The sequence below is a fragment of the Phalangium opilio genome, unplaced genomic scaffold, assembly GCF_054372755.1.
Source record: "Phalangium opilio isolate 3A_F unplaced genomic scaffold, DU_Popi_V2 ptg000082l_1, whole genome shotgun sequence".
In the NCBI taxonomy this organism is placed as follows: domain Eukaryota; kingdom Metazoa; phylum Arthropoda; class Arachnida; order Opiliones; family Phalangiidae; genus Phalangium; species Phalangium opilio.
The window spans coordinates 3,390,966-3,405,507 of record NW_028324189.1 but is presented as its reverse complement, the minus strand read 5'-3'; the positions used below and the strand labels follow the sequence as shown (position 1 = coordinate 3,405,507).

The following is a 14,542-nucleotide window of genomic DNA, read 5'->3' as shown; positions in this document are numbered from 1 at the left end:
CTTTGCGATAAACAAATCTGCCTCGTCATCATCTTGGGGGTGTGTCACGTGGGTGCGAGTCAAACGATTAAAATTTATAGATTTATATCAAAAAAATTTATTGAATTTCTAAATAGATTTGAAACGGTTTTGTTTTAATTATAAAAAATCATTTCTTCGAGCTCTTTGCTTTGGCAAGGACATTCTGCATGAACTCTCTCCAATTTTCCACCGCATTGTCATTAATTTCGGCATAATGAGGACTGGTTTCTTCTCTTATCTTTTGGGTCCATGCCAAGACATTTTTGAAGTCGTTCAAATCAACATTACCAAAGAGCTAAAAATGAAAACCATAATCAAGTTTAATATTTTAATATAATTATATTAAAATATTAATGTACTTCATTATGAGTAAGCGTTGCCCGTATTGTAATATCAGCGATTGTCAAATTATCCCTAGCAACGTATCTTCGTTTTCCAAGGATGGTATCCAAAATTTTAATCGCGTCCCTGGCCTTTTCATCAGCTTCCCGTCCGGGTATGATTAGTTTCGAACGCAGTGGACGCTTTAAGATGAAGTATTTAATTAGATAATTAATTAATTAAATACTAAATTTTACTTACCGTTAAACCAATCATTGCCGGTTCCATGGTACTACAATCGAAGAACAACATCTGGTTAATTGCAGCTCGGGTGGTCACGTCTTTTGGGTAAAGAGAGTGGTCAGGCGCGTACTTGTCCACAAGGTAACACGCGATGGCTCGACTAAAGTGGAATAAATAAATTATTATCTAAACAGTTATTTATATTTTATTCCAGTCTTTAAACGCAACAAGCAATACCTTTCTGATAAATAGAATCCATTATCTTCAATGGTTGGAACTTGATGAAAGGGGTTTTTCTAAATAATACTTCATTATAAATTAGACAATACCATTTTAATCGTAATTTACTTGTAAATATTCAGGTTTTAACTGTTCTTTTGAATCCAAGTCAATTGTTTTACTTTTAAGAGTAACATTAATAAGCCTAGCTACTAGCGCGACGGATCTGCAGTACGGACTTTGAAAAAATTGATAGAATGTAACAGACATTTTCTCTAAAGAAAGTTCTATACGATTATGGCACGTTAAAAGAAAACCGTCTCGTAAGAAAAACACTTTATAACCTTGAGCTTCTGCAACCTTGAGGCGAGCGAGTTAGCACCAAAAATTAATTCGTATTCAATAAAGGGGGTCTTGCTGTTCGCCAATGTTGTCAGACCATGCATTGGTGAACCAAGATTGGACAGAGGAGATAAATACTAAGAGTTCAGTTTGAAACAGTTCTTGAATAACTTGTCTGAAAACACTACACTGAAGTTATCATACTATATATCTGATCAGAAAGTGCATACTTATAAAATGGAATAGTGGCAAATTTTTATTAACAGAATATGTAATACAACTTTGCAAACATCATTTTTCACTACTCTTAACTTTAGCAAGCAAACTGTCCATATTATTTTTCCACACTGATTGAGGCTGATCATTGATTTCTTCATAATAAGGACTCGTTTCTTCACGAATCTTTTGTGACCAAGCTAATACATTCTTGAAGTTGTTCAAGTCAACACTACCAAAAACCTGTACATAACATCAAGTTATATTATATAATTAATTCGATATGCAATATTTCACGTAACTTCACATACTTCATTATGCGTTAGAGTTGCCCTGATAGTGATATCAGCAACGGTCATGTTATCACTGGCCACGTACTTCCGTTTGCTCAGAATGGTATCCAATGATTTGATAGCATTCTTAGCTTTCTCGTGGGCTTCGGGTCCTGGTATGATATTGGATCGTAGGGGACGCTGTAATGAATACTTATTTAGCAATATCTTTATTGAATTTGAACGCTAAATTATACAGTTAAGCCAATCATGGCAGGTTCTAAGGTGCCACTGTCGAAAAACAGCATTTGGTTGATGGTAGCTCGCGCTGCAAGATCTTTGGGGTAAAGTGCGTGATCTGGTGCGTATTTATCCACAAGGTAACATATAATTGCCCGACTGCGGTTTTAATTATAAATTAGAGTTACTTATCTTTGCAATTAAGGTAAATTACTATGTGATCTTGACCTTTCTGATAAATAGAAACCATCATCTTCAATCGCCGGGACTTTTTTAAATGGATTTATCTAAATAAATAATAATTAAATAATCTGATATATGAAATATCATTAAAAACTTACGTACTTTTATATAATCGGGCTTCAAATGTTCTCCACCAAGCAAATTGACAACTTGAGTTTCAAGAGAAAGATTTATCAGCTTTGCCACTAGCGAAACAGACCTGCAATAGGGGCTAGGTTGAATTTGAAAGAATTTTACAGACATTTTTAATAGAACTATGTTGTCGTGGATGAAAATCGCCTCTGGAAACAGCTTGGAAGTAAACAACTTGCTAGTTAAAAACCGGTCTGAGCATATCTTATCATATATTTTTAAAGAAAATTCTGGTTCCAAAGTTTTTGTCTATAACTTTATCTTAAACCACACACAAATGCGTCTGTCTGCCTGTGAACGTTTGGGAGCTACTGCGTGTTGGGAATAATGAAAGCTCGCAACAACCTTCATTACCATAACATTGTTTAAACAAAAAGGGGGCTTGCGGTCCCCCCCCCCCCAGTTTTGTCAAGAGACTGACAGAGAAAGGCTAGCAATTCGGTTTGAATTAGTACTTAACTAGCTTGGCTCATAGAAGGCCTGACAACACTGCACTCAAGTTAATCTGTTTGTGTTAGAGAGAGGAGGGTGTAATAATATTATTTACAACTGTATGAATGTGTTTCCGCAACACTGAGAGACCGGCTAAAACAATAATAAACAGTACTGCAACGTTGGACTTAATTCAAATAATTTTTATTTGATAATTACAAGATTTGAAATTTCATTTCGATTTGGCTTTAATCTGGGCAATTTTAACTTTTAAAATTTCACTAAATTGCTCAATAGCGGGGTCGTTAATTTCTGAGTAAGCTGGATTGGTCTCATTTTTGACTGTTTGGGCCCAAGCGGTGATGTTCTTTAAATCAGAAAGGTCCAAACTACCTAAAACCTAAAAACAAATAATTAGATAAATTAGTAAGTATAAAGGGTGTTCTGATAAGTCTGCCAGATATTAACTGATTGGAAAGTGCATCAAAGAATATGCATGGGGTCTACAACATTTACATACATCGCATCAAATATAATTACTTCGTTAATGCTGAGAGTAGCTCTAATTGCAATGTCCGCAATCGAAAGCGTGTCACCAGCTACGTATTTCTTCATGCCAAGTACCTGATCCAACGTCTTCAGGATATCCATGGCTTTGTCGTGAGCTTCGGGTCCTGGTATGATGTTTAGGTAGACGATTGGTCGCTATGATAAATAATTGTTAGTTTTATTTAACATTCTAATCAGTAACTCGATCGCTAACTTACAACCAAACCTGACATTGCTGGTGCCAGAGTTCCACCGTCAAAATACAACATTTGATCAATTTGGGCTCTCTTTTGAATATCTTTGGGGTATAAGGCATTATCTGGGGCGTATTTGTCAACTAAATAACCAGCAATAGCCCGACTGCAAGATATTAAAATTATCAAACTTGGAAATAAAAATTAAATTAACGAGTGATATGTAATTTAACTTAATTACCTCTCGGATAAATAGAACCCATTGTCATTTATGGTCGGTACAAGATGAAATGGATTTTTCTTAATAAATAAATAAATTAATTAATATTGCAAACAATATCTTAAAATAATCAAAATACATTCAAACTTACTTCCAAAAACTCTGGTTTATGCTGTTCCTTCTCCAACAAATTTACAAATATTGTTTCTAGTGGTACTTTGAGGATGCTGGCTACAAGTTTGATGGAGCGGCAATAAGGGCTAGCTGGGTGTTCGTACAATTCAATCGGCATACTTAAAATATGTTTACGCCGATAATGTAATATGTCTATCCAGTTATACCACTCGCTAGGAAGTGAAACGAAACCCGTGGTTTGAACCGGGCCGGCTTTGCAAAGTATCTCCTGCTCAAATTTGCATAGTACTGAATATCTTGCCCCCCGTCAACTGAGAGTGAGACATAGCATAGCCGCGAGGAGAAATGCAGGCTACGTTTAAAGGGAATATTACTCGATACGATTTTGCTTTGCAAGTCGCAAGGTGTTCAAACATTTGCAAAGAAACTGAGCTCCTAGATTGGGTCGTTATTTAGTGAATCAGTTACGTAAGCATAAATGATCTGCTACTCGATAATGAGTCTAAATATATTGAACTAGATTTCAAAGTTTAAATGAATTCCATAAACGCCTTAATTTGGGCACTAATATTATGTCTATAAAAATACAGTAACAGTTTAAAATAAATATTTTTTAATTCAACTTTCAGCTTTTATTTTAATTTCTTCAGCAAACTCTTTCATAATTTCATCATTTATTTCACCATAAAATGGACTGGTTTCTTCCCTGACTTTATGCATCCACGTGGTGATGTTTTTGAAATTCCTTAGGTCGATGTAGTTAACCAGCTATAAAATTCATATTTTATTAGATTAATTAATGTTACGTTAATTCGATCAATATTGTAAAATTAAATATATATAACCTCGTTAAAAGTTAATGTTGCCCTTATCGCTATATCAGCGATGGTCAAGTTATCGCCTGCTATAAAATTATTCTTTTCCAAAATCAAATCGAATGATTGCAAAATTTCCCGTAATTTGTTATCAGCTTCTGGTCCAGAAAATTCTGGTTTATTGAAAGCGTTGAATGAACACGTGAGATGCTAGAATTTAAATTAGATATCAGGAACACACAAAAAATAAATAATAATAATCTGAAATCAAAATAAGTATTATACCACAGCTTCAATAATTAATGGTTCAAGTGTTCCACAGTCCAAAAGCAGCATCTGGTCTATGATGGCACGTTTCTCGGTGTCTTTGGGGTAGAGCGGATTGTCCGGTGAGTACTTATCGACTAAGTACCCCGTAATAGCTCGACTGTAATGGAATACAAGTACTTATTTACAATATTTCAACCAATAATTCAAAATTTAACTTAAAGTTTTAATAAACTACACCAAAACACCTTACAACGTGTTGCACTTTAATTTCGTTAAGTTTAAATTTCACCGGAAAGTGTAAGAGTTAAGCCTAATTTAAATTAAAATTTAAAAGCACGTGTGATATACAACCCACGTGTTTTTCAATCAATTTCTTAAACTCGTTAATGACTTACCTTTCTGACAAATAAAATCCATTATCGTTGATTAAGGGAACTTTGTGAAACGGGTTTTTCTGTTTTTAAAAACAATTAAAGAACTTATTACCGTTTAAAATTTGAATAAATTTAGTTTTACCTTTGTAAATTCAGGCCCCATTTGTTCATTTTCAACCATATTAACGAATTTTAACTCTAAGGGAATATTAAGTAGCCTAGCTACTAATTTAACTGCCCTACAAAAAGGACTGTATGGATGTTCGTATAATTCAATAGCCATTCCGAATCGTACGAAAACTCGGATTAAAAAGATCCTAGCTGTTGTTATTGTAAGATTTTAACTATATTCACAGAGCTGCATTGATAAATCTTCCCAATTTAAGTTTCTCTCTCAACTTCGTAGATTAGATAATCTGCAGCCTTGAAAGTGCGCGTTCATTTAGCCTTGAATCTATTGTAAGATGTAACAGTAGAACCATAAGTCCAAACTTTTGCATTAAAATCAAAATAGACGGATAATTTTTATTAGTAAAATTGATTTCAATTTTATAACTCGAAAACAGTGGTCCGGACGACAAAATGTCATATAACATTTTCGACTCAAAATCGCCTAAAGAACATTACCCTTAATTTATCAGAAACACCCTGTATATTCAATGCGTTTAATCAAACAATAATACACCATAATGTTACATCAAAAGTTATAGATTCATTCAGTATGAAACTCAGCGACTTTATTAACAGTTCTGCGTTTAAATTCGGCCACTGCTTCATCGTGAATTTCAGTGTAAGCTGGATCAGTTTCGTCTCTTATCTTTTGGGCCCAGGCTGTTAGATTTTTAAATTCAGAGGTGTCCAAACCGAACTTGTCTAGAATCTAAATTAAGGTCATAGGTTATATTTAATTTTAAGTACATTAAAAATGAATAACTCGACCGATACCTCATTAAGTGTTAGAGTTTCTCTTATGCAAATATCCGCGATCGTTAACGAATCACCGGCGACGTATTTTCGATTGCTCAAATACGTATCCAATGTTTTTAATGCATCTTTCCATTTCTGGAATGCATCTGGTTTGGCAAATCGTTTCAAGTAGTATATTTCATACTACAATATAATGACGTTAAGGTTCCTCTTATATTATTTATAAGTAAACAAATAAACTAGTATACAAATATTCCCAGAACGGCCGGTGCAAATGTACCGCTGTCGAAATACAGCATCTGATCTATGACAGCTCGCTTCTGGACATCTTTGGGATATAAGGCATGGTCTGGAGCGTACTTGTCTACCAAATACGTGGCAATTGATCGGCTGTGGGTTTTGAATTGGCGAGATATCAATTACTATAGATAGTTTTCGACTAGGAGTATTGATACCAGTTACAACAGGAGGCGAGGCTACTTGACGGACAAAGTGGAGGACTTACCAAGTAACCAGGCGTCCTGGTGTAAATGGTATCAGTTCTCGTATGTATATAAACTTAATATGGCATTAATTAACCTTTCGCCTAAGTAGAAACCATCATCATTAATTAAGGGAACTTTATGAAACGGAGTTTTCTAAGAAAAAAAATAATAATACATTTGATGATTCACTTTAATTAAAATTGGAATTACTTTACCTCAACAAACTCGGGTTTGAACTGTTCACCAACGAATAAGTCAACAACTTTAGATTCTAGAGGTACATTTATAAGCCGGGCTATCAACTTAACTGACCTACAAGGGGCGCTAAGGTCAAGTTCGTAAAATTCAATAGGCATTGCGATAAGTTTGACTGCTGATGTTAGAATAACTGGAGTTTATGGTAGGAAAAACGTCTGTGTGTTTCGTACAGTGTAACTCTAGTCTATTTAAGATAATATATAAAGCCTTGACAGTTTAACGCCCTCTTTTAAGAGGGATTTTGACACGAATTGTGATAGGGTTTGTATTGCCCCCCCCCCCCAGGAAATTATGTAGTATATTTTATTTCTAGTGAAGAAACAGTCCGTTTAAGAATTAAGAAAAATTATTTTATTTTTCGTTAAAATATTTAGTTTTATTTCTTAAATTAGGAACATTTATTTTAAAGCACACATATATATGTGACAAATTTTGGTATAATTTTAGTTGAAGATCATTCTTTGGCCGCTAGAGATTCCTTTAATTTAGTTAAAGGTATCTCGTTAATCTCCTTGTAGTCAGGTAACTCTTGACGCAGTTTCTCAGCCCAGGCAGTGACATTTTTGAACTCGGAATAGTCAAAGTCGACAGCCTGAAACGATACATAAAGTTATAATTAATAGTTAGTCAACTTTTCAACTCACTTTGAATCAATTAGGCTACTTACTTCGGCCATATTTAACATGGCAAAGATGGTAATATCAGCGACTGTTAATTCATCGGCCGCGATATATTTCCTTTGTCCCAAGATATCGTCTACCATTTTCAAGTGTTCCTTAAGTTTATCAACGCTTTCAACTGATGGTTCTTGTTTCAAAAATACTTTAGGTTTCTGATGAAAGGTGTTAATTTAGTTTTTAAATTTATTTTAATTGAAGTCAAGTCATTGTTTATTAATACTTACAACAATACCAACGATGCTGTTAGACAAAGTTCCACTGTCGAAAAACAACATTTGGTCAATAATAGCTCGTTTTTTGGTATCCTTGGGGTACAGCGCGTGTCCAGGAGAATATTGGTCAACCAGATACGCCACAATAGCCCGGCTAAAAACATAAATCAAGTTATTCTTAGGTGACTTTTACGTAGCTCGTTTATACCGTAATTATAAAATTATAAACAATCGTGTATCCATCCACACGTACTTACCTTTCAGTTAGAATAAATCCATCGTCATCAATAGTTGGAATGGTGTGAAATGGATTAATCTGAAAATTAATAATATTTACGATTAGTGTTGACATTAAAATTAATTTAATCTCATAATATTTCTTACCTTCAAGTACTCTGGATTAAACTGCTCCTTTTCAAAAATATTCACGATTTTGCTCTCTAAAGGCACACCCAAAATACGTGCTACGGTTTTGACCGAGCGACAAAACGGACTTGGAGCGTATTCATAAAATAAAATGGTCATTTTCAAATTTAAATTTATTCCACAATTGTAATAAAACTGGAATTAGCTCTTTCTCCAAAGAACTTCAAATCGCTTGTGATGGTTGTACAAGCAGAAATAGCCTCTTTTATACACCGAACCGAAAAGAACACCGGACTACAACGGAAGTTAAGAAGGAAGAATTCAAGAGCCGTCACACCCACCAAAAGTGTTAGAAATATTACATTTTCCACCCCCTACCCGTGTTTGTGGTAGCTACGCAACCATCAACAGACATCCTTTACATTTCAGACAGCGGAAAAAATCGAAAAAACTTGCCTAGTCACGGTCTATCAAGGACGAATTCGTGAAGATAGCCAGACATTTTGATCTTGAAGGAGAGAGGCATGGAGTAGTAACCTCCATACCCACATAGTTGCTTCTGTACCCCCATCTAGGGCAACGAAGTCCTCCCAGCATGCTCAGCGTTTAGGTAGGGTCGTACGGTACGGAAACGTCGAGGATGCAGCTGTGTTTTAAAAAAGAAGCTAAAATGGGGCTACGCGGCAACACTTAACAATCGCCTACCGGGGAAGAGTAGGGGCGTACGCAAGGTACACTGGGAAACTTTCATTGCCACAGGTGCCTCATCATCATCATCATTACCGCTCCATCATACGTCTTTTCTCCTTGTTTTGATCTTGCATATTGTATTGGCTCGAAGGCCAACCATGCCATATGATTCAGTCAAGTGCACGCAGCACGCTACAAAACCAAAGAGTTATAGAAGTAAGAACACAGAGAATGGGAAGAAGGAGTTGCATTTATGTGGGTGTTAAAGGATTGCAATCCTTTTGCGTAAAAAAAGATAAAATAATTATTCTTAGAAAATAGTTTGAAGATTTTTCTATTTTTTAAGTTAGGTAATATTTTGCAAACGATATCCGGGAAGCGTTTAGCGCGGCGGTTCGGTTGCTTGTAGACCGTAACTCTGGGTTTTTATTTTTTTAGGACTTAAATCTTTGACGCATAGCACGTACTGTATATTGTTTAAAAAGCAATAAAATGAAATGCAAGACCTACGAGATAGCCATTACCGCCCAAGTCTGGTTGGTTATCAAACTATATTGATATTAAACTTATCTCGGAAACCAACCTTTATTTATTTAATGATCATTTACCAAAGATACAGTTGAAATCAATCGAGTTAATGTCATTTCCGAAAGCTCAATCGCGTAAAAAACAGCTCTATAGTTACCATAAGTTTATAAAATATGTTCCCTAAGTATGACGCTACTTATACTGTAATGCTAGCGACTTACTCAGATCTAGTAAGAGAACGACAAGCCAGAATTGAAGTACTACACTCGGTGGTTAATTTTTCAGGACTTCCATCTTCCTATTTAGTTTGTAGTAAGCCTTTGACAGCGCCTCACCAGGCGTCACTTTACTTCGAATCTATGACCTACGTCACTCCACGACAAGCTCCAGTTTGCAACCAGTGACAAACTTATGGGACATATCTTATGAGTTACTGAATCTCCAAACGAAATGGTATAAAGTTCAGCCTCAAGTTGATCTTGAGAATTTGGATTTAATTGTATTAGCCCAAATTATTTTAATAATTATCACGTAAATCCAAAATATATTGACAACATTTAATACCAAAATGTTCCCCTTAAACATTGTGACATGAGTTTGTAACTCATTCATTTACTTTTAATGATAATCCCTTCAACTTTGTAAAAACGCTTCTAGATTAGAAATTTTACAAGATTTTTTAAAACACGTTTGTAACTTGAGACTTGCACGAAACAAATAGTTTAATTGTCAAAATATTTATTTATACTGACTAAAATTCTAAAGGACCACACCCTTAATATCTCTTCGGGTCTCTGGATACGATATTCATAGAATTTTCTATGGGAGATAGTTTGAATTGAAAAGTATGCATTTTGGCTGCTTGATTGCTTTTCCAATATGGTATTATAGAAACACTTATGGTAATTGGCGGGATAATAGTCCAGTTTGCATGGAAACCCCCATCACTTCTAGACGCCCTTTCGTGGTATTCTTTGAACAACAACCTTTATAACCAAGATCCCGTACTTCCTGCTGGGATTAAACTCCAAATCTAACTATAAAATTGTCTTCTCGAGTTAGTAGAAATCAGTGAAGGTCTGGAGCATTCAACTAGACAAGGTGTTGGGTCTTAAACCGCTAGCTCCGCTTCTTTTTGCGTAAAACAGGTTTTTGACGAGTATATAAAACTTCTTATTGGTAAAGATATAATTAGATTAAATTTATTAATTTCCATTTAAGTTAGTTTGTGATTTTAACCTAAAACCGTTAGTCTATCCGTATGTTTTGTTGTACCAGCTCTAAATTGGATACGAACGCCATGGATTTCTACGCTCATCCGATAAGCCCGCCTTGTAGGGCCGTAGTGATGTTGGCCAAAGAGTTAAATCTTAACTTGAACGTGAAATTTGTCGATGTTATGAATGGAGAAACAAGAAAGGATGAGTTTATCAAGGTTTAGTTATTTTCGAGTAACTCATTTTCTACTACAATTTGAAGAATATAATACTTCTCTTCGAGAGAAGTCACTGTACCACAAAGCTGGGTAATTGTAACATGATTCTTCCCAACATCATTTTACATTTAGAGCAAGGTTACTAAACCGAAAAATAGTTCCCTCATCATTACTCTATTATAGTTTCACTATTTGCCAAGTCGCACTAGTGAATTTTTGTCCCACGTAAAGAAAATCAAGGTTTGTGGGTTGATTACTGAGAATTTAGTACCAAACAGTTATAGAATTCACCCTGCACGATGAGATTCCCATCTGAAGTTTGATGAGCATAAGAGCAAACAAAAATTGTGAGCCTAGGAAGAATCATGTTACATAGCTGAAGTATTAATAGGACACCAAGTGTCATCCTTCTTCTATTATCCCCTTCTGCTAGTATATGACTTAAGAACACCTATGACGCGTTACGTGTGTTCGAATGAACATAGTTTTAATTGAAGTAATTGATGCGTAGATGAATTTTATGCACACTGTGCCGACTCTTGTTGACGGAGATTTTACCATTTGGGAAAGGTTAGTTAATTGTTTATACCATTAAATTTGGAACCAGTTGCGAAGAGCAAAGATTAATGAGATCGTGATTTTTAACGAAAATAGTCGGCCAATTATGACTTATTTGGTAAACCAGTATTCGCCGGGTTCTACTCTCTACCCTACCGATCCCAAGAAAAGGGGTTTAATTGATATGCTTCTTTGCATTGATGTTTCAAACCTCTATCGAAACATATTCGATTTCGTGGTATGGCTGTCAATGAAAATTCATTTTTGGAGGTGTTACTTGAGTTCTTTGTATATAGGCACCTCAATTTCTTCATGGTAGTGATCCCGATGCAGCGACGGAAGATAAATTTAAAGAAAGTTTAGGTTATCTGGAGAGATTTCTGGATAATGGAGATAATGATTTTTTAACTGGCGACAACGTCACATTGGCTGATCTCTCCATATATGCCGGAGTTACCTTTTTAAGAGTATGGCTTTTGGTTTTAATTTTCCAGGGTTATATTTTAAGTTCAATTACATTTCATAGTCGGTAAATTACGATCTGACTTCATTCCCCAACATCAGATCTTGGCTTGAAAAAATGAAGAAGCGTATGCCATACGACGATGAAGTAACTGTTAAACCGTATGCGAATATCCAAGATTACATTCCAAAATGATAAAATAGATATTATCTGAATGATTAATTAAGATCGGGTTGGTTTGGAAACAATGCACTATCTATTCGGTCAGGTTTTTCACCACTGTAATTTTTTTTAAGTATATTATATAGTGTAGTTTGAAATTTATATATAATCTGTGGAGCAAAATTAAATATTTTCTTTCAAAGTTTTTGATATGGGACATTGATTTCACCGATTACAATCATGTTTTTCAATTGAATATGTCTGTCGACCTACACCTAGATTTCACGGTCTGTTAGAACAAGAAGGGACATGATTTTTTAAGCGTCTGGCTATTGGTTTTCATCTCTGATGCATCCCAAATATCTCGAACTCCACACATAGGGTCAACGATAATAATCCAGCTTCCACAATATTTTTTGTAACCTTTGGAACCAAGGACTCGTGCTTCTAACTGAAGCCATGAAGCTTCTGAACAACAAAAGCTCGTGGGAATACTACACTTGAAGTCGGGTTAGCCTTTTCGGTGCCGACTAACTAGCCAGTGTCCACCGGTGTTGGCTTGACCCCGACACTACATCCGTCCCAAACCTAAATACTGATTTTTCACGTCATGAAAACTGATTAATGGCAACCTGTCTGAAGCAGTAAGCAAACTCAAGCCCACGACGCCTTGAAACGTCAAATAATAACAATAAAAAAATTGCATTCCTCAAAATTATTGAAGGTCTCGAACGTTGTAGGTTTAAACCTCTATATTTTTCGTAAACTGGTTTTGTATGTTTATTTAAAACTTGATATTGGTAAAGATATAATTAAATTTTCATTTTCATTTAAATCAGTTCTTGAGTTTAACTTAAAGCCGTTAGTCCGCGTCCATATGTTTTGTTGTTGTACCACCTCTAAATTATTCACGAACGCGATGGATTTGTATGCTCATCCGATTAGCCCACCTTCTAGGGCTGTTATAATGGTTGCCAAAGAGTTAAAGCTAAATTTGAACGTGAAATTTGTAGATATTATGAAAGGTGAAACGAGAAAGGATGAGTTTAAGAAGGTACAGTTATTTTTCTTGTAGTCTTTTAACAGTTTTATTGAATTAATAATAAATTCACGTCTTTGTTTAATTAATACAGATTAATTTCATGCACACTATTCCCACTCTCGTCGATGGAGATATTACCATTTGGGAAAGGTTAGTTAATTTTTTGTACCCTTTCAATTTGCAACCAGTTTTCAAACCAAAGAAGTGATTTTCAACAAATTTTTCTTTAAAAAATTAAATAAACGAAAATAGTCGGGCAATCATGACTTATTTGGTAAACCAGTATTCGCCGGGTTCTTCGCTCTACCCAATGGATCCTAAGAAAAGGGCTTTAGTTGACATGCTCCTTTACATTGACGTTTCAAATATATATCGAAGTATATTCGATTTTGCGGTATGTCTATACATACTTCATCGTTTATGTTAAGATATATTACGTGAGGTCTTTACATTATAGGCACCCCAATTGCTTCACGGTAAGAAACCCGAGCCATCGGTCGATGAAAAACTTAAAGAAAGTCTCAATAATCTGGAAATATTTTTGGATAATGGAGATAATAATTTTTTAACTGGCGGTAACATTACACTGGCTGACCTATCCGTATACGCCGGAGTCACGTTTTTAGAAGTACATACATACACTTGTGTTTTTAATATTTCTAAACCAGCATAAGTTCATAAGATATGTTCACCATAAGTTTGTTACTGGTTACAAACTGGAGCTTGTCATGAAGTGACGTAGGTCATAGATTCGAGGTAAAGCTACGCCTGGTGAGGCGCTGTCAAAGGTTTAGTAATGCAGACTAAATAGGACCTAGATGTAAGTCCTGCAAAATTAATCACCGAGTGTGAGACTTCAATTCTCGCTTCCGTCGTTCTCGAACTAGCTATGAGTAAGTCTCTAGCAATACGAAGTATAGGTAGTGTCATACTTATGGATGGAACATATCTTATAAACTTGTGATACCAGGGTTGTATTTTAAGTTCAAGTACCTTTCATAGACGGTAGATTACGATCTGACTCCATTCCCAAACACCAGTACTTGGCTTGTAAAAATGAAACAGAGGATGCCATACGACGATGAGGTAACTCGTAAACCGCATGATGATATCCGAGCCCTGATTTCAAAATAATAAATTTGATTGTCTCAATGATGAATTAAGATCTGGTTTTTGAAAATACAATGCACTTAACTAATCTACCCGGTTTAAACTATATAGTGTAGAACAAAAATTAAATATTTTATTTCGCATTTTATGATTTGGGACGTTGATTTTCCATTACAATAATGTTTTTCAATTGAATGTAATGTCTATCGACCTACACCTAGATTTCACGGTCTGTTAGATCAAGTGTAGATGGAACTTTTTTTTAATCGTCTGACTTATGATGGACAGACGCGTCTCAAAGAAAGGTCAACGATTTTTCACCCCTCCTCCTCATTTCTCTTCTTTCTTTCTTCCAATACAAAAGTTTATATTCCCTTTACAATTTATT

The 14,542-nt window shown here is 35.2% G+C and overlaps 6 protein-coding genes across 6 annotated transcripts; 1 reads left to right on the top strand and 5 right to left on the bottom strand.

Annotated features, from left to right (window-relative positions):
* Positions 1-68: 68 nt before the first annotated feature.
* LOC149650981 (glutathione S-transferase 1-like) lies at positions 69-1,259 on the bottom strand. Its single transcript, XM_089847724.1, has 5 exons — positions 934-1,259; positions 823-881; positions 604-745; positions 381-545; positions 69-316 (listed from the first exon to the last, which is right to left on the bottom strand). Exons 1-5 carry the CDS (start codon positions 1,072-1,074, stop codon positions 149-151), a joined length of 675 nt encoding a protein of 224 aa, XP_089703850.1. The 5' UTR covers positions 1,075-1,259; the 3' UTR covers positions 69-148.
* Positions 1,260-1,376: 117 nt separating this feature from the next.
* Positions 1,377-4,018, bottom strand: LOC149650980 (uncharacterized). Its single transcript, XM_089847184.1, has 10 exons — positions 3,796-4,018; positions 3,666-3,724; positions 3,449-3,590; positions 3,222-3,386; positions 2,917-3,081; positions 2,220-2,498; positions 2,103-2,161; positions 1,892-2,033; positions 1,674-1,835; positions 1,377-1,605 (listed from the first exon to the last, which is right to left on the bottom strand). The coding sequence occupies exons 1-10, from the start codon at positions 3,934-3,936 to the stop codon at positions 1,438-1,440; spliced, it is 1,482 nt and encodes a 493-aa protein (XP_089703310.1). The 5' UTR covers positions 3,937-4,018; the 3' UTR covers positions 1,377-1,437.
* Positions 4,019-4,374: 356 nt separating this feature from the next.
* LOC149650979 (glutathione S-transferase D7-like) lies at positions 4,375-5,746 on the bottom strand. The gene is made up of 5 exons (XM_089847725.1): positions 5,381-5,746; positions 5,260-5,318; positions 4,880-5,021; positions 4,625-4,804; positions 4,375-4,547 (listed from the first exon to the last, which is right to left on the bottom strand). The coding sequence occupies exons 1-5, from the start codon at positions 5,519-5,521 to the stop codon at positions 4,398-4,400; spliced, it is 672 nt and encodes a 223-aa protein (XP_089703851.1). The 5' UTR covers positions 5,522-5,746; the 3' UTR covers positions 4,375-4,397.
* A 143-nt stretch (positions 5,747-5,889) lies between these two features.
* On the bottom strand, positions 5,890-7,084 carry LOC149650978 (glutathione S-transferase 1-like). Its single transcript, XM_089847722.1, has 5 exons — positions 6,866-7,084; positions 6,745-6,803; positions 6,414-6,555; positions 6,184-6,348; positions 5,890-6,118 (listed from the first exon to the last, which is right to left on the bottom strand). The coding sequence occupies exons 1-5, from the start codon at positions 7,004-7,006 to the stop codon at positions 5,951-5,953; spliced, it is 675 nt and encodes a 224-aa protein (XP_089703848.1). The 5' UTR covers positions 7,007-7,084; the 3' UTR covers positions 5,890-5,950.
* Positions 7,085-7,236: 152 nt separating this feature from the next.
* On the bottom strand, positions 7,237-8,616 carry LOC149650977 (glutathione S-transferase D7-like). The gene is made up of 5 exons (XM_089847728.1): positions 8,185-8,616; positions 8,058-8,116; positions 7,813-7,954; positions 7,576-7,740; positions 7,237-7,500 (listed from the first exon to the last, which is right to left on the bottom strand). Exons 1-5 carry the CDS (start codon positions 8,323-8,325, stop codon positions 7,363-7,365), a joined length of 645 nt encoding a protein of 214 aa, XP_089703854.1. The 5' UTR covers positions 8,326-8,616; the 3' UTR covers positions 7,237-7,362.
* A 1,001-nt stretch (positions 8,617-9,617) lies between these two features.
* Positions 9,618-14,431, top strand: LOC149650976 (uncharacterized). Its single transcript, XM_089847183.1, has 12 exons — positions 9,618-10,229; positions 10,276-10,563; positions 10,637-10,819; positions 11,331-11,389; positions 11,474-11,615; positions 11,674-11,844; positions 11,904-12,034; positions 12,645-13,056; positions 13,136-13,194; positions 13,297-13,438; positions 13,502-13,672; positions 14,047-14,431. The coding sequence occupies exons 3-12, from the start codon at positions 10,646-10,648 to the stop codon at positions 14,176-14,178; spliced, it is 1,593 nt and encodes a 530-aa protein (XP_089703309.1). The 5' UTR covers positions 9,618-10,229; positions 10,276-10,563; positions 10,637-10,645; the 3' UTR covers positions 14,179-14,431.
* Positions 14,432-14,542: the final 111 nt, after the last annotated feature.